Raw genomic sequence first — 19,184 nt, 5'->3', positions numbered from 1 at the left:
CATGCAACGCCAGGTGCTCAAAAGCCATCAGTTAGGGGGTTTTGCTGCTCCCACAGAGGACTCAGGTGTGGTTGCCACCACCTGCATAGGGTGGTACACAAAGCTCCCTGGGGCCCATCTTTTGGCCCCCATAGGCACTGAAAGCACAAGCAAGGCACACACACATGCTCATAAAAAAAATGGCTCAACAGCAAAGTAAGAAAACTTACTGGCCAGGAGTGGTGGCGCACTCCTTTAATCCCAGCACTCGGGAGGCAGAGGCTGGCGGGTTGCTGTGAGTTCAAGGCCAGTCTGGTCTACAAAGCGAGTCCAGGACAGCCAAAGCTACACAGAGAAACTCAGTCTCAAAAAAGAAAAGAAAAAGAAAACTTAACTGGAAGCCAGGTGGTGGCAGTGAATACCTTTAATTCCAGTACTCAGAGGCAGAGGCAGTTGGACCTCTGAGTTTGAGGCCAACCTGTACTACAAAGTGAGTTCCAGGATTGGTAGGGCGGCTGCACACAGAAAGAAATCCTGTCTTGAGGGGATGTGGGGGGTGGGGTTGGGGGGAGGCACTGACAGACCCAAATCAGAGGACTGAATTTTAGATCCCAGCACCACTCACATTGGACAGCTCTTTGTGACTCTTGGATTTGATGTCCCTCTTTGACTTTAATGAATATCTGTATACACACACTTAAAGAGAACATATGTACACTTACAGAGCATGCCTGCCCTTCCTCTCTTTTTTTAAGATTTCTTTATTTGTTTTATGTATGTGTGCTCTATCTGCATTTACACCTGCATGCCGGGAGAGGCCATCAAATCACATTATAGATGGTTGTGAGCCACCATGTGGTTGCTGGGAATTGAACTCAGGTCCTCTGGAAGAGGTACTCTTAACCTCTTAGCCATCTCTCCAGCCCCTCCTTCTCTTTTGACTTTTCATATTTGAGACAGGACTTTTCCTTTTTAGCCTTTGCCACTCTGGAGTAGATTTGTAGACCAGGCTGGCCTCGAACTGCCTCTGCCACCTGAGTGCTGGGATTAAAGGTGTACGCCACCACTTCTCGGTGAGCATGCCATTTCTAATACAAGAGGGAGGAAAAACATTCAGGATCTCTTGAAAATATTATATAGAATTGGGGCTCTTAGTTGATATGAATATATTTAAATAGTTTGTTTTGCTTGCATGTATGTCTATGTGAGAGTGTTAGATCTTGGAGTTACAGGCACTGTGAGTGGCCATGTAGGTGCTGGGACTTGAACCCTGGTCCTCTAGAAGAACAGCCACTACTCTCAACTGCTGAGCCACCTCTCCAGCCTAATTAATTAATTAATATATATATTATTATTTGTTTGTTGGTTTTTAAAAAGATTCATTTATTTATTATTTATACAATGTTCTGCCTGCATGTACACCTACACACCAGAAAGGGCACCAGATCTCATTATAGATGGTTGTGAGCCACCATGTGGTCGCTGAGATTTGAACTCAGGACCTTTGGAAGAGCAGTCAGTGCTCCTAACCTCTGAGCCATCTCTCCAGCCCATGTTTGTTTGTTAAGTCCCTTAATGAGGGGCCAGAGAGATGGCTCAGTGGAGCGGTCTTCTAGAGGACCTGGGTTCAATCAATTCCCAGCACCTACATGGCCACTCACAGCTATAACTCTAAATCCGGTGGTTTTGATACCCTCAGCATTTAAATTAAATTAACTTGCTGAGCATAGTATAATGCTAGCACTTTAGGGGGCAGAGACAGGCAGATCTCTGTGAGTTTCAGGACAGCTAGGACTATATAGAGAAACTCTGTATGTGTATTGGGGGGGGGGTTCCTTTAATGAAATTCTGTGTATCCTTATGAAGTTTGCACTGTTGTCTTAGTATGGCTTCATTTTCCAGTCGGGTCTGGTAGGCTGGAACTGACTGCTGTGGGTGGGACCTACTGTCTGGTGTGTTCAATTTTCTATTGGATTACACTGTCAGCCCAGGAGGTTTTCTGAGCAGTTCTCCTTTTACTCAGGAAACCAAGGTTGACTTGTATGCTGCCTGGTGTGCCCAACCTTGCAGGATTAAATAATCAAAGTGTTGGAGTCTCAGCCATAGTCACTGATCATGTTTCTGTGATTGTGTTGCTGCCAGGACCCAGGACTCATAGCCAAGATTTCATCTTGTCGCATGTGAGGCCTGCTTGGCCTCCCTTTTAAGGGCGTTTCCTACCAGCCATCCTTTTCTGACACTGCCTTTCAGAATTTGCTAGTGTGCTTGAATAGTGGGACTCATTCCCAGCCAGCATCTGGATTGTTTTGGTTTTGTTCGTAGTACTGTAAGTGTATCCATCTACCACACCCCCACACTCCCCACCCCACCCCCCCACACCCCTTTCTCTGTGTGCCCTGACCACCATTTGTTTTTGTTTTTATCCAATTAAGTTACTTCTGTCTCTGTTATCCCCGGTTATGGCTGAGCATGCAGTCTGCCTTGAGAGACTCATATTCAAGGGCTGTATATATTCCTGTAAAAGAGAAGCCCCAGACCCAGCAGCAAGAGGGCCCTTCCAGTGCAGTGATGTAATTCAGAGGGAACTGGCGATGTGGCATTTTTTTTGCCTTTATTTTGTGTCTCCCCCCCCCCCCCCCCGGGTTGTAATATTTTGGCCATGTATGTGGTTAAATTATTTTTGTTGTATATGTTGAGCACCTGCCCCCCCCCACCCCACCCCCTCTCATCTCTCAGTCAAAAAAAGGAAGTGGTCTTTGCTAAGCACCAGTTAAGTTTGGCCTTGAACATGTCATTTGCATAGTGTGCTAACTAGTTTTGTGCCACCTTAACTCAAGTTGGGGGTCTCTGAGAGGGAGGGGACCTCAACTGAGAAATGCCTACATCAGAGTAGCCTATGTGCAAGCCGTGGTGCGTTCTCCTAACTGTTGATGGGTTGGAATGAACCTTCCTTTTCCCAAGCCATGAAAGCCCTAAGGCATTTTTTGGTATGGTTGAGTTTTTTGCAGGAGGTGGTAGTGTTTCAAATGGTTTGTCTATGTAGCTGATCTAGACACCCTTTGTAAACCAGGCTGGCCTTGAACTCAGAGATCTGCTTGCCTATGCCTCCCCCCAAGCCCTGGAACTAAAGGGGTGTGCCACCATCCCAGGCAGTTTTTTGTTTGTTTGTTTGATTTTTAATCACTTTAAAGATAATGATTGGCATACAAATGGTATCGCATTAACGTAAAAGATTGTAATTTATTAAATAGGCATCTGGTGCATGTAGTTTTATTAGATAACTCTGTATGTGGGAAAATGCACGTGCCGCCATGTTCACATGGAAGTCACAGGACATCTTCTGGGATTCTCTTTCTACCATTTGAGTCCCAGGGCTCTAAGCAGCTTGTCAGCTTGCAGCAAGCACTTTAGCCTGTTGAGCTGTCTTGTTGGCCCCTTATTTGCATATTTAAAAAGTAGTTCCCCCCTCCCCCCTCTTGTCCTTCTCAGTGTTGTTCTAGGACAGCCAGGGCTACACAGAGAGACCTGACCTCTATAAAGATCAGGCCAGCCTTTGCCCCCTCCTCCTTCTAGGGATTAAAGGCGTGAGCCACTACGTCTGGCTAGGGAAGCTCTTGCTGTATGTGTATTGCTTGGGTCAGGAAGCTTCTGTGTGGTTAATTATCAGTATGGCCTAGTAATGTTTATTATCAGGCCTATAAGTATTATTATAGCTGTATTTTCTAACCTGCTAGCAATCAGTCAAGACACAGATAACTGTTATATTTTAAAATAGCCTTAGTTAACCTGGTGCAGGGCAGGTATTAATCCCCTAAACTACATCCCATAATGGAACAGGTATCACATACCCTGCCCCAATCCCACGCCATCTGCTTCTAATAATTGCTATTGAGCTGCCTTCCATCCATAATCTCAAACACTTGCTAATTATCATCATCTGGGCTGAATCTCCATCCACACTGGCCATGTGCTTCCCCACCTAACCCATGGTGCTGGCGGACTCCTCCTTTCTCTCTTCTCCTTGGCTCTCCTCCTCCCTAAGCCTGGGAACCTTAGCCACGTCTATCCCATTTGCCCTGTCCAGGTGTGATGGCTTTTTCTTGGTCAGACAGGAATAAGTTGTTGTTGGGTATTTTAAGACAAGGGTTTCTCTGTGTAGACCAGGCTGGCCTCGAACTCACAGGGATCCACTTGCCTCTGCCTCCCCGAATGCTGGGATTAAAGGCGTGCACCACCATCGGCCATCTCAGGAATAAGTTTTTAGGCAAGGTACAAACAATCTTCCAAAAAGCTTCAAATCATACATCCTGGAAAGGGGGCCCCTTCAGGGCGTAACTTAGCTTAGAAACACACTTCATTAGACGTTAATTCATTAGCACACCCAAAGGCGCTTGCACTCATGTGCTTATACCCACACATACAATCAAAAACAATAAAACCAGCGCTGGAGAGATGGCACAGAGGTTATTCTAGAGGTCCTGAGTTCCAATTCCCAGCAACCACATGATGGCTCATAACCATCTGTAATGAGATTGGGTGCCGCCTTCTGGCGGGCAGGCATGCAGGCAGGCAGAGTGCTGTATGTGTAATAAATAAATAAATCTTTTTTTTTTTTTTTTTTAAATCCAGCTGGTTGTGGTGGCACACACCTGTAATTCCAGCACCCAGAAGGCAGACAGGTGGGTATCTGAGTTGCAGGCCGGCTTGATATACAAAGTAAGTCTAGGACAACCAGGCCTACACAGAGAAACCCTGACTTGAAAACATAAATCATCCTTTAGAAAACGTATGATGGAGGGGCTGGAGAGATGGCTCAGTGGTTAAAAGCTCTTGTTGCTCTTGCAGTGGACCCAGGTTTAAATCCTCTTAGTGGTGGTATGTTTGTTTGTTTGTTTGTTTTTGCTTTCCCATATGGTGGTTTATAATCGTCTGTTACTCCAGTTACAGGGATCTGATGCCTTCTTCTGTTCTGTCCAGCCTTTGCCAGCATTAAGCACACTGATGAATCATAGTGCATACATTGGGCAAAACACTCAGACAAGAAATAAATCCTTTACAAAAGCCTAAACGCTTTGTTTTTAAAAAAAAACACATTCAGATGGGAGGACAGGAATTGGGTATTTCCAGCTTTAGGAAGAAAGCGGAGAGATTCCTCAGCTGAGCGGAGTTACAGAGGAATTTAGAGACATGGCATCCCATCCTACTACCCAGACTACCTAGAACGAGCCTTGACTAGCACCTCACAGAGGGCAGGGCTGACATGCAGCTGCTGAAAAGCCAGAGGTGCTCTGTAAGGCGGCTTGTGCAGTACTGATGTGCCATCACCCAGCCAGGAGGTAGCATGTAGGGCTCCCAGTCATATGTGACAGAATAAGTAAAAAAGTACCAAGCTTCCTGGCATGGGAGAGTGTTTGTAAAAAGTACAGCCGGCCATGAACTGTCCGTTTAGATAAGCAGCCATGATGGGTAGACCTATAGCGCCAGGAAGAAGGGCCTGCTTACTGCCTGCAGTTTGTTTCAGAGGATGAGAAATTCAGGTCGCACTGGTGGTTGCACTGGGGACGGTAGTTTTGTTCTTGGATCTTGCCACAATTGATAAGAAATGTGAGTTGATCCCAGCACTCGGGAGGCAGAGGCAGATGGATCTCTGTGAGTTCAAGGCCAGTCTGGTCTACAGAGCCAGTTCCAGGACAGCCAGGGCTATACAGAGAAACAGTGAGATGGCCCAGCAGAGAAGACTTTTTGCAGAGCCCAGTGAGTTGAGTCCCATCATTGAGATCCACGTAGTGGAAAGAGGCCAGCGTCTACAAGGTGTCCTTCGACCTCCACGTGCGCATCATGGTGGGTGTGGGTGTGTGTGCGCGCGCGCGTGCATGTGTGCTCACACATATATGAGTAACTGAGTGTGGTCCACAGACCTCAGTTTCTCACACACATCTCATTATCAGCCAAGAGCTGAGCCGCGAGTAACAGCGATGGCTGGTGCTTTGCTCTGCGTGTTTTGCCTTGGGTTTCTCTCACGTTAGCCTTTTGACCAGGGCCTAAGAGGATTGTAGTAGGAGCTGGGATCTGAAGGTGGGTTACCTTAATAAAACACCCCACCAGCCTGCGTTGCTAAAGACCAACCAGTTACGTCACTGCTTCACATCAGTTTGGCTCTATGCCTTATGTTTTTTTGTACCCACCTGATTGGATCATCTGCTCTAAAATACGGTCCTCCGACAGTCAGGTCAGAATCCTGATCTAGTTCTTTGGCATCTCACAGAAATCCTTGTGGCTTTTCCCCGCGCCCCCCCCCCCCCCCCCCCCCCCCCTTTTTTTGAGACACTTCATGTAATATTAATGAATGATTATTGGCCTTCTGTCGAAATTAATTTTTTATGAACAATATGTCTGATTGAGCCGGTACTGTGCGAAGTAGGGCCCCGACTGTAGGGTGTGATAAGTGATTTTCTTAGGTTAGATGAGGTGATACTCCCAGAGTGCACGCTGTGTTGGCTCTTGTTGGGTTTAGGGGGCGTGGCTGTCGACGGATGCAAATGTGGTGGAGAAGCCACTGGCCTGCGGGATTTCCTTCCGGTTTCGGGGAGTTAGTCTGGGAAACCTGAAGTTTACATCTTTCTCTCATTCCCAGTGTTCATCACAAAGCCAGCTACACTGGTCACCCTGTTGCCAGAGTATCCCTTAATAGTGTGGAGGTGCCACGTGTGAGACAGAGAGTTGCTCTTGCCAGCGACTCTCAGTTTCACAGCAGCAGGTGCCAGCAAGTGGTCCAAGCAGAAGAGCCCCCCTGCAGGTTTGTTGGAAGCTGCTGTGCACAGGTAAGAAGTGGGGTCCCTTCCAAAGCCTCAAGGTTCTGCTTGCTTTTCCAGCTGAGCATCGAGCAGGCACAGACTGTGGCAGAACAGGTGGAGATGAAGGCGAAGGTGGTCCAGTCGGAGGTCAAGGCCGTGACAGCCCGCCATAAGAAGGCTCTGGAAGAGCGTGAATGCGAGCTGCTGTGGAAGGTAATAGGGTGCACCTGCACCTCTCCCAACGGCTGGCTTCCCGAGAGGCCTGGCTGGCATAGAACTCTAGCTTCGTTTCAAGATCTGAGGCCCAAGTTCTAAGTTTGGAAACAGCTGGCAATTTTCCAGTAAGCTTAGTGTGGGAGTGTCCCCGGAATGCTGGCTGTCGCTCAGGTATCAAAGCAACAAGAAACCCTTTCACATGTGCCCAGGTAGTCAGGGAGGGACGCGGCTCAGGTTCTCTGTTGCTCACCTGGGAAAGGAGGCGGGCAAGAGGGCGACAGTCAAAACTCTTGTTAGCAGAGGGGTGGGTAGGAAACGGTCCTTATTTGGGGTGTCCTGGCTGGCTGTGCTTCTTGACCCACACATGGAAAGCCTCCACTGGGGAGGTGTGTGTCACCCGTTCCCCCGTCCCTCCCTTTCTGTTGAAGGCAGGGAGCAGTGCCAAGCACATTGGTGGGCTGTCAAATAAAAGTCAGCTGGGAAGACGCCCAGTGATGGGGATGGGGCCCACACCAGCACCTTAGCCTTTCTGATTGTGTGTCCCCGACCAAGAAAAAAGGCCAGCCAGGGCTACCTAAGGGCTGGAGGAAAATTATAGTCAGCTGCTGTAGACCCTTTGAAGCAGCCCCTTTCCCCACACCTGGGATTAAAACGAAAACATTCTTGTAATATTTATTTCTTCAGGTGTTTCTTTTGTTTCGTTTTGATTTGGTTTTTGTTTTTCGAGACAGGGCTTCTCTATTTAGCCTTGGCTGTCTTGGATTCGCTTTGTAGACCAGGCTGGCCTCGAACTTGCAGCAATCCGCTTGCCTCTGCCTCTCGGAGTGCTGCAACTAAAGGTATGTGCCATCATGACTGGCTATTTCTGTGTTTTTTAAAGAACCCAAAATTTCAGAATTGTCACTACATTCATTCCCTTTGTTTTCTTGCTTGTTTTTGTTTTTTTTTTTGAGGCAGGGTTTCTTTGCATAACTCTAGCTGTCCTGGACTTGCTCTGTAGACCAGGCTGGCCTCGAACCCTAGTGATCCACCTGCTTCCCAAGGGCTAGGATTACAGGCGTGTGCTATCATGCCCACCTTATTAATTCCCTTTTAAAAATTAGAGGCGGGAAGGAGGGGCATAGGATCCCCCTAGACTGGAGCGTGTGGGGGCGGGCCGGCTTTGTCCACATTAGTGCAAGTGCAAACAGGCCAGAGAGGATGTTGGACCTCCTGCAGCTGGGATTACAGGGAGTTGTGCGCCTGGACTGAACTGGGATCTCCAGTCCCGGCCTCTTTCTAATGACTGTTAGACCCATAAACAGCTGCATCGGGCAAGTGTTAGGATTTTGCATTGGGTTTGCCATTTTAGTTTAGCCTCATGGCTCTGATTGTCAGTCCTTTTGAGGAATGTGACTTAGTTGACTTACAGGATATTGGGGGGGGGAGTCGGGGGCTATGTAGAGAGGACTAAATTTGCTAATTTTTCCAGCCCCTTTCTTTGTAGACATAGCATTTGTTCCCACAGATCTGCCAGTCTCATGGCACCCACAAATGTTACTCATTGACCGGCTCGGTCTCTTGCACCCAGAGAACATCATAGTCATGAAAGTTGCTTTAGCAAGCTCCCACCAGAAAGTGCAAAAGGCCTCTGGGAGTCCTGGGGTCCTGGCCTTGGCTGTCTCTTTGGTGAGGCGTCTTTACTCGTCCTCTATTCTCTTTGAGATGTGGTGTCCTACATAGTTTCCTTCCTGGCTGTCCCCAAGCTCAGAGGTGCACCTGTCTCTGCCACTGGAGCGCTGGCATGGAAGGTGGGTGTCCACACCCAGCTCTACAGCCGGTCTTATGGAGAGACTAGAAGAATATGCCACCCCCTCATCTATATTATTAAACTGTTTCTACCTGCCTAGAATCATAGCCACCACCATCTCATCCATCTTACTGACTGACTTTTGCTGTTGCTGTTCTATTGAGTAGGGTCTTGTGTAAGCCATTGTTCTAGCTTCATTTCTGTTGGTGCAATGAAATCCCCGTAAAAGAGTCATGTCATATAGTCTGTTATTGTGGAGACGTGGAAGCAGCGTCTAGTGTGTAGTCTCATCACACCCACACTCCAGAGAGAGGTGTGTGGGGGGAGCCTCAGGGCAAGTGCACTCCTCAGCTATCCCAACTCAGAAAGATCACTTCCAGACAAGCCCCTAAGGCTAGGCTGGCATGCGTCGGTTTAGGCAGTCCCTCACTGAGACCCAGTCTGCCCAAGTAATTGTTTTTATCAAATTGACAGTTCAGAATAGTCAAGCCCGGTGTGCCTTCTGCATCAGGGGAGCACACAACAGGTTTCTATGGGCTCAAGTTCAGCTTCGTTTTTACATAGTTTCAGGCCACCAAGGCTACATGATTTTAGAGCCTATCCCCAGAGCCCCTCCCAAACAAAACAAAACAATGAGGGGCGAGGGAGAAATGGCTCAGGTTAAAAGCACTTTGGGACCTTCCAGAGGACTAGAATCTTGGGTTGCCAGAGATCCAGTGCCTCTTGGGGAAGGGGGGGGGCCCTTGTACAGACACACACAATTAGAACAATAACTATATTTATATGTTTATTCCATAATCGACTTTGTGTGGCTCTCAGCTACAAAAAACACTAAGAGGTCATGGTCCTTGTAAACTATGTGAATTGAATTTATGGGGGGGGGGATGGGTGCCTTGCCTACAGTATGAGACTATTAACTGTTTGAATATAAAAGAAAAGACGGAGGAAATTGTCAAGTGATTATCTTCTGTTTTCGCATACTTTTGTGCCTCCGTTCTAGATCTCAGCGCTGGGTTTAAGCTTCCCTCCCCACGTCCTCTCTCTCTTCCGCAGGTGGAGAAGATCCGCCAGGTGAAGGCCAAGTCCCTGTACTTGCAGGTGGACAAGCTGCGGCAGAGCCTCAACAAGCTGGAGAGCACCATCAGCGCTGTCCAGCAGGTCCTGGAAGAGGGCCGCGCCTTGGACGTCCTGCTGGCCCGAGACCGGATGCTGGCCCAAGTGCAGGAGCTCAAGGCCATCCGGAGCCTCCTGCAGCCGCAGGAAGATGATCGGATCATGTTCACACCCCCTGACCAAGCCCTTTACCTTGCCCTCAAGTCTTTCGGCTTTGTCAGCAGCGGGGCCTTTGCCCCGCTCACAAAGGCCACAGGAGATGGCATCAAGAGAGCCCTTCAGGGTAAGGTGGCCTCCTTTACTGTCATGGGTTACGACCACGACGGTGAACCCCGCCTCTCAGGAGGTGACCTGATGTCAGCTGTGGTCCTTGGCCCTGATGGAAACCTGTTTGGTGCAGAAGTGAGTGATCAGCAGAACGGGACTTACGTGGTGAGCTACAGACCCCAGCTTGAGGGTGAGCACTTGGTGTCGGTGACGCTGTGCAACCAGCATATAGAGAACAGCCCTTTCAAGGTACTGGTCAAGTCAGGCCGCAGCTACGTGGGCATCGGGCTCCCTGGGCTGTGCTTTGGCACTGAGGGTGACAGTGAGGGCCAGCTCTGCAGGCCGTGGGGCGTGTGTGTGGATAAGGACGGCTACATCATCGTGGCGGACCGCAGCAATAACCGAATCCAGGTGTTTAAGCCCTGTGGCTCCTTCCATCACAAGTTCGGTACCCTAGGTTCCCGGCCTGGGCAGTTTGACCGACCAGCTGGGGTGGCCTGTGATGCCTCCCGCAGGATCGTAGTGGCTGACAAAGACAACCATCGCATTCAGGTCTTTACCTTTGAGGGCCAGTTCCTCCTCAAGTTTGGTGAGAAAGGAACCAAGAACGGGCAGTTTAACTATCCTTGGGATGTAGCAGTGAATTCCGAGGGCAAGATCCTGGTTTCCGACACCCGAAATCACCGCATCCAGCTATTTGGACCCGATGGGGTCTTCCTGAATAAGTATGGCTTCGAGGGGTCTCTCTGGAAGCACTTTGACTCTCCACGGGGTGTGGCTTTCAACCAGGAAGGTCACCTGGTAGTCACCGATTTCAACAACCACCGGCTTCTGGTCATTCACCCTGATTGTCAATCCGCCCGCTTCTTGGGCTCAGAGGGTACCGGCAACGGGCAGTTCCTGCGACCACAGGGTGTGGCTGTGGACCAGGAAGGGCGGATCATTGTGGCTGATTCCAGGAATCACCGGGTACAGATGTTTGAGGCCAATGGCAGCTTCCTGTGCAAGTTTGGTGCTCAAGGCAGTGGCTTCGGGCAGATGGACCGCCCCTCAGGGATCGCGGTCACCCCAGATGGGTTGATCGTCGTTGTGGACTTCGGCAACAATCGAATTCTCATTTTCTAATCTTGTCTTCTGGGTTCCTTCCTGTGTTTAGGGTGTGCATGTGTGTATCTCAGTTTTTGAATTTCAAAGAAGAAATCGTCTCAGGGATATCCCCCCCCCCCCCTTTTCTTTTTCTTTCTTTTTATTTTTTTAAGAGAACAAAAGTACAACATTGCTTAAGTCCTACCTCATCTTATTTTTTGTTTTTGTTAATTTTTTTACAGATGAATGTAAAATTCTCTTGTGCAGGGATTGAGCCTGTGAAGTAATAATTTCTATCTACCTCAAATCTTTGCATTTTTCCTTCTGTAGCAGCCCTCTTTGCTCCTCCATGGAGGCCACATTCCTTCCCTCTTAAGGGCATGTAATGCACAGGCCAGCACTCCCGCAACCCTGAGGGCACTGGGAGCATACGGTGGGGTGCATTTTGTAGATTGAGCCAAGGAGACCTCAAAACTACTAAGTAAAAAAAAACTATAAGATTTTGGAAAGATAGGCTTTAAAATTCATAATTCTAGTTGTTTGTGTTCTTGAGAATACTGTGTTTATGTGGGGCTAGGTTGTGTGGTTTGCTCTTTTGGGGGGCGGGGATCTTATTTTATTTTATTTTATTTTTAATTTTTATTTTTAAATGCTGCAGCAGAGCTTTTCCTCTGTTCTCAGGTTACTCTGTGTCTGACATCCTCATCCCTAGGAGATATGGCTGTGGCTTGCTAGCCAAGAAAAGCAGACCATTAGTATTTTAGGGTGTCTAATATTTGCTTCTGTTAAGGAAGGGTGTGTGTGTGTACACGCGTGCGCGTGTGTGTACACGTGCACACGCATGTGCTTGTGTTTCAAAGCCATCTTTGCCTGAGGAGAAAAGCTAGACGTGACACACGACATCCCAGGGAAACTTCTCTTCCCAGTTTGCTTTCTTTCTTTTTTTTTTTTTTTTTTTTTTTTCTTTTTTTGTTTTGTTTTTGTTTTTGTTTTGTTTTGTTTTGTTTTTCGAGACAGGGTTTCTCTGTGTAGCCTTGGCTGTCCTGGACTCCCCTTTTGTAGACCAGGCTGGCCTCAAACTCACAGGGATCTGCCTGCCTCTGCCTCCCGAGTGCTGGGATTAAAGGCGTGCGCCACCACACCTGGCCCCAGTTTGCTTTCTAAGAAATAGATTTATTTTAGCTTAGCTCAGTACTCTCAGTTGAAAGTGTTCTCAGAAGTTAACTGTCCGTGTTCTGTTGAAAAGATGTATTTGTAAGGAAATAGGTTAACCTTGTTCTCAGAGAGGCTTTTCAGATGTGGACCGGGGTGCCACAGAGGTGGAGGGTGCCGAAGAAGCGAGGCACCCCCACATCAGGGACTGTTCAGGAGGGCAGGCCACCCTGTCCCAAGAGTGACCCTTCTGCAAGAATTTGTAGTAGGCAAAGGGATTAACTTTTATTTGAGAAGCACAATTTTTTTCCTGCTTTGGAAGTTCAGGGAATATAGAAGAATGTTTGAATAGTGAGGAGGAACACCCCATCCCCAGCCCCTTGGCTCAGGTCTCTTTCTCAGGATCCTTATACCTGAGTGGAGTGGTACCTCCCTCCCCCAAAGGCCTTTGAATGTAAAAGATTTGTAAATCAAGTCACCTCAACCAAGTGCAGGATGCAGTGTTGTATATATCCTTTAAAAAACCTGTACCAAAGAATAGAAACATGGGGGTGTGTGGACTGGAGGGCTGATGCCTTGTAAGCTACAGATTGGGCCTTCTTGACATCACCGCCTGAGAATGAGGACCCATCACTATTGAGATCAGACCAGACTCAAAAGGGGCTCTCATCGCTGGCTGAGGACAGAAAACTGCCTGAAACAGACCAAAAGATCAGTTTCTGCCCACAATGGATTTGGTTTTTAAAAAGAAAGTTAGTAATTGGACCGGTTCACTTTCTTTCACCCCAGAGGAAAATAGCGGTGGTGGGAACAGTGTGATGTGTCAATCAAAGTGCTTTGGGACATTTAACTTGCCAGAATGAGCTGTGACGTCCATTCACATGACTTTAATTTCAGGGTTTGTTTCTGTGTGATCTAAGTGGGGTGGTAGGGGCTGGAGTCATCTCATGGGGAGAATGGTACACAATCAAGGAACCCCAAAAGTAGTTTCAGCTGCTGACTCCCCACTTAAGGTTCCTGGAGATGCGAAGGAGGGCTGTTAGGTGAGACCTCTTAACTCCGTACAAGCTCCCTTTAAAGTTTACACTCCTTTATTTAACCTCTGTTGTGCCCCTTATGTGTTAAACTGATTTCTTTTGTAGAACAGATTAGCCAGGAGGGAGCCCCTCACCCCATCTGCCCAACACTCAATATAACTGACTTTACATCCTTAAGGATCATTCTAGTTGAAGAAACCTGATTTTTTTACCTGTGGCCCCGGGCGGGACAAAGCTGCTTTTCAGTGCTATTTACATTCTGTTCCATTCAACGTCCTGTTCCTCCTCACGGCCTCCCTGTGACAGGAATACTGACTGGATGGTGAAAAGTTTTTCCTGGCAAGTAACATAAATAAAATACTTGACATTTATTTTACTTAAGATTTGATTGTGAGGCCTGGGTTCCCCACCTTGTGGCTGAGTCAGCTGGGTCTTAAAGAGTCAATGGGTAGGCCAGTGTGGGTTTAGAGAAAAGTGAGTGTGTCCTGAGAGCTACTTGGCTCTTTACCTTTCTGTGGCCAGGATGGTGTGTGGCTGGCTTCTAAGCAACTTGGTCATATTTGGAAAACTTTTGTTTTTAAAACAAGTGGCCATTTGTGGCGGATGAATGACTCCTGGCCAGTGGGGGAATTGGTGCTAAGCACTTTGGAAGGTGTTTATTATAGAATGTGGACTGTTCATATGACGACACAAGCCATGTTTGGTGCACACCTGCAGCCCATTCTGAGGTGATGCATGGGTGGGACAAGAAGGAGACGACATCCTGGGTGAAGGAAAGGAAACTTCCTCTGAGGCGAGAGACAGGTAGTGGCCCCTAGACCTACCCTAGTCATGTGGCAGGAGCTGGAGAGAGTGGGGATCAGGAGGTCCCCTTAGGAAGCAAGTTGCCTAAGCTTGGGTACTAAGCCCCTCGTTGCCACCTCCCCAACATCCCCAAAGTGTGACCTAAAAGGAGTCACTAACCTCCATATTTGTTCATGAGAAGCCACCCTCTGTCTCCAAACCCGTGCCTGGCAGGTGACTCCTCAGTGTGGCTTGGAGCCTAGTAGTCTGGGATGTCCCCTAAGTGCACTAAACTTCTTCAATTAATACCCTTTTTAAGTCTAACTTATCTGGGGAAACATACAAGGGTACCCTAAACAGAATTGGACTTAGCGTTGGGCCAAAGAAGTTGCCAGGCTGCAGGCACTTTGGATAGGTGGCTCAGTTTGTTTCACTATAGTTAAGCCAAAGCTTGATCCTGTGAGTTGGGAAGTCTTTTAAGCTTGAAGCAGCACAATACTGTTTGTCTGTGTGTTGTCTTTTGGGTTTGGAAGAATCTATGGTTGCTGCGTTCTGGTAGATAGTAAAAGGTATGCCAAAGTTTTAGGCTTGTTTTCCCTGTCATTTAAGATCTATATAGATACATACACACACACACACACACACACACACACACACACACACACACACACACACACACACACACACACACACACAGTGGTGCCAAATGTATTTATTTAGAATATTTCTCCTAATGAGGTTCTGACAGTCTGGGGCTGTATGGAGGTTGACATCATCACCTGTGCACAGTTACGTAGGGATGGGGCTTTCCTCTGGCTTCGCGTGAGCCGAGGTCATAGGACACAGTGCCCCTCACCACACTGATTTGTTTATTAGATTTTTTTCTACCTCACTTTTGGCAAAACATCATCTACCTCATGTCAGCACCTGATGGGTCTTAAAAGGGATAGTATTAGTCCAGTGGGCAAGGGTGGGGGCGGGGGCCTGCTTCTTGAAGACAGTGTTCAGGAATACAGAATTGATTTCTTTCAATGGAGGAAACCCCCCCCTCCCCCCCCCCCCCCCCCCCCCCCCCCCCCCCCCCCCCCCCCCCCCCGGAGAAATGTTTGACCTTAAACAAGAGATGTCAGGTTAGCGTAGTCAGTCATCCAAGGTAATTCTCAGCCAATTTTGCTTTTTTTCCCCTGCCACAAACCCAGTCCTGCATACAGTGTTAGGGACGGCTTATCTGACCTGATGGAGAACTTTACCTCGAATTAAGACCTTTAGGTCTCTTCTCTTCAAGAGAAAGCTGTTTTATCCGTTGGAGTGTCTGCAAGCATGCTCTTTTATTGGGGACTCTAAAAAGTCTAGTGGGGAGCTTCAGGTGTTTGAAGGGAATAAGAATCTCTGACTTCGTGATTGTATTTCAGGCTGTCTGCACCCAGCAAGATGTATGTCACCATGGTGCAGCCATTTCTTTCTGCAGTGACTGGTGACGTGTGCATTGCTCTTTGATTTGTTTTTCCTACCAAAGGCAACATTTTGACGTTTGTTGTCGTTCTTCCCCCTCCCCTCTTGTTTTTCTTGTTTGTTAAATACTTGATAAATTTGAGAAGCACATTTTCAGGGAATGCTGTACTGTTAATGTTAGCCTTCTACCTCTGTACATCCCCATAACCTGGTCTACCTGGATGCCAGCATCCTGGAGGCCACTGGAGCAGCCGGGTTTTGGGTTTATAAGTAAATGTCACCAAGAAGAAATACCTCAATAATGTCTTCTTTTTTTTTTTTTTTAAACTGGTTTTACGGGTTAACAATCCAGCCTGGCAGGCTGTTTTCCATCCTCATTTAACCAGTAATGGTTCTAAATGTTCCTGTGTATCCACATGGTCTTAGACCTCCTTTTAATGATTGTATTAACTTACGAGCTCAGGTCGTATCTTAAGGCTATCTCAGAGCACACTGGCTGAATGTTGACGCTCGTGGCAGCAACGCGTTTACTTTCTTTATAACCAGCTTTGCAATGGTTCTTCGTGTTTTTAGCAGTCTGTGCAGCTGTCGTCCTTTTAGAGGGAGACTGTTCACGTGTATGGGGCTTTCTTGTTTTTAGGGTGGTAAAATGTCTTTTCCCTTGACGTCGATGCCGGTGAGGGTGGGTGGTTTAGCAGTGTTTAACTAGCATGTTACATGTAGTTGTGGGTGGGAGGGTTGTTTGTTCGGTTTTGTTTTAATGGATCTTGTTTAATACTATCCATTACCTCTCATGCCTGGTCAGCCAAAAAAAGAAAGAAAGAAAGAGCTTTAATTTTTATGTAACTATATAATACATGACTCAACTGGGTCTTTTTTTTTTTTTTTTTTTTTTTTTTTAAGAAAAGTGACTACATTTCTGGGTGGAACCCACAGAGGCATGTTGCCTGATGTTAGAGTGACTAAGTTACGTCTCTTTCACCAAGCTGATTAAAGGAACACGCCTCCTCGCCAGCCACCCTGGGGTTCCAGCTGCCTCTACCACTTTTGGAATTGTGGCATTTCAGAGCTTATTGAGGCAGTGGGTGGCTAGGGGAATTTCCCCAAAACCTAAAAAGTAAAAGTGTATTTCTATTAATATTATTATTATTATTTTTTTTTTGCAAGCCTCCTTTCTCCCTTTTTGGGTTTTCCCCTTTAAAACCTTAAATGTTCCTATTGCCAGCCGATGGCATGACAGGCGATGATGAGCAGATGAAGAGCCAGTGGAGAAGCGGTCCAAACCTCCTGTGAGCTAGCAGGCTTCTGAATGTATCTCTGTGCCCCACAGAGAAGGCTGGGCAGTAGCAAGGAGATGCCGTGTCAGCTACTGCAGCCTTAAAACAAAGCCGGTGTCTCTTTGGACTTTAAAATTGTTCCTATGCAGCTTATTTTATTTTTGTTTAATCAAATAAACAGAGGGTTTTCCTGTGAAAACTGTGTCTGTGTGATCTTTCTGGTGCGGTGTTGCTAGTAATTTTTAGAAGGGGAAAAAAAACACAACAGGTGTGTGGTCAGACAGCATGGCTGCTAAAGGTACTTGATGTTAGGAGTTCAGTCCCCAGGGCCCTGGTGGAGTTTCAGACCTGACTACCACAGTCTATCCTCTGACCTCCATGGCATGCATCCCCTACACACACGCACACGCACACACGCACGCACACAGCTATATGTGTCTGTATTTAATGAAAAAACAGACTTTATAACCCTGTTCTTCATGCTCCCGAGGAAAGAAAGTACCAGATGTCTCTCCAAAGGGTAAGTGCAGCGTGGGACTCACCAGCTGCCACTGCCTCCTCTTTTTCTGGTGAGTATTGGCCTTTCATCCTCCTCCGGGGCTGATGGTGAGGGATCCATTTGAGGGCTAAGCTGTTGCCCCAAGGAAAGTATAAGCGGGCTGGAGAGATGGCTCAGAGGTTAAGAGCACTGACTGCTCTTCCAGAGGTTCTGAGTTCAATTCCCAGCAACCACACGGTGGCTCACAACCATCTATAGCGTGATCTGGTGCCCTCTTCTGGCCTGAAAGTGTATATGCAGACAGAGCACTGTATGCTAAATAAATAAATCTTTAAAAAAAAAGGAAGTATAAGCAATTCCTGATTGTGGGAGCAGGGAGTCATGTGCTACTTTGGTTAAGAACTTTGAGCTCTGTATGGTAGGCCTATAATCTGAGGAAGGCGAATCCTGAGTTTGAAGCCAGCATGGGCTATGTAGTGAAGCCTAAGCAATTAGAAAATGGTTTAAGGGCTGGAGAAATGGCTCAGCAGTCAAGAGGAGGACCCAGGGTGGGTTCCCAAATCCAGCTCCTGATAATCTCTGAGTGCTTGGCACATATGGGGTGCACCTGACAGATGGGATGTGAAACACCCATACATATACAGAGTAGGGGTTTGGTTTGGTTTTGAGATTGAAGCCAAGCCCTGTGTGTTCTCTGCTTGCTTTGAGTGGAGCACTGCTGAGTGTGTTTCTCAAAGCAGGCAGCTTATGGTTTGAGTGGGCCTTCTTGGAGACTGGAGGTGACCTGGTCCACTGATATCTGCATTTTTCCTGTTGAGATTAATTACTTTGCGAAAGTGACTAGAGTGGAGAATTCTGGCACTGAACACTCGCTGAGAGACAGGGCCATTTCTGAGAGCCCTGTGACTTCATGGATGGACTCGGTTTGTTTACCTGTTAACCCGTGACTGAACGCAGTGGGAGACTCAGGGATGAAGGTTGCAGAGAAAGAACTTTGTTTTCCTAAGGCCAGGAGTGGAAGCTGACAGGACAACTGAGGACTCGGTTCTGAAGGGAAGACCGAAGCTCACAAGCTGGGAAGATGGCTCAGTAGGGAAAAGGGGTGTCTGCCAAGCCTGATGAGCTATGGTTGGTTTCCTGGTTTCCCCTGACCCACACAAGTGCTGTGGCATATGTGTGTCCACACACTGGTGGGTTTTTGCTCGCTTGTTTTTTGGGAGGGTTTCTCTGTAGCCCTGGCTGTCCTGGAGCTCAACCTCTGCCTTCAGGGTATGCCAACGCCAGCACCACAACCTGGCCTTTTGTTTGGTTGGTTTTTTTTTTTTTAAAGATAAAAGACTTAAGACTCAGGTGTGGTGGCAGGCGCCTTTAGGCCCAGCACTCTGGAGGCAGAGGCAGGCAAATCAGAGGATTTGGAGGACAGCTAGGGCTACACACAGAGAAAGGCTTAAGACTGTTGTTTAGTTTGGTGTGATTCCTAACCATCTCTGGCCCAAAGAGCTAAGGGCTGAACTTACGACACCTAGGCAGCAGGCCCTAACTGAAAGGAAACCAACTATTTTACAAGGGTATTGGAGAGAGGTCAGAACCCTAGTTTCTTGCTGGTGGAATTAGAGAATAAACCAAACATGTGGACATGGTTTAGCAATTTCTCATGGTGAACAGACGTCCAAGGGAACTGCAGATGTCCATGGAAACAGTGGTACATGAGTATCCAGGAAATGTTTCTGATAACCAGGA

At 47.5% G+C, this 19,184-nt stretch overlaps 1 protein-coding gene across 1 annotated transcript in view; it reads left to right on the top strand.

The window, feature by feature from the left end:
- The window catches only part of Trim71 (tripartite motif containing 71), a 53,014-nt gene extending 41,306 nt beyond the window's left edge, over positions 1–11,708 (top strand). Inside the window, exons 3-4 of the mRNA XM_051140621.1 lie at positions 6,852–6,986; positions 9,832–11,708. Coding sequence (XP_050996578.1) covers positions 6,852–6,986; positions 9,832–11,283 — 1,587 coding nt within the window. The 3' untranslated portion in view covers positions 11,284–11,708. The remainder of the gene's footprint in view (positions 1–6,851; positions 6,987–9,831) is intronic.
- Positions 11,709–19,184: the final 7,476 nt, after the last annotated feature.

This window comes from Acomys russatus, chromosome 32 (assembly GCF_903995435.1).
Source record: "Acomys russatus chromosome 32, mAcoRus1.1, whole genome shotgun sequence".
Taxonomy (NCBI): domain Eukaryota; kingdom Metazoa; phylum Chordata; class Mammalia; order Rodentia; family Muridae; genus Acomys; species Acomys russatus.
Note: the sequence above shows the minus strand (reverse complement) of the source record. Positions and strands in the feature narration are given on the sequence as shown.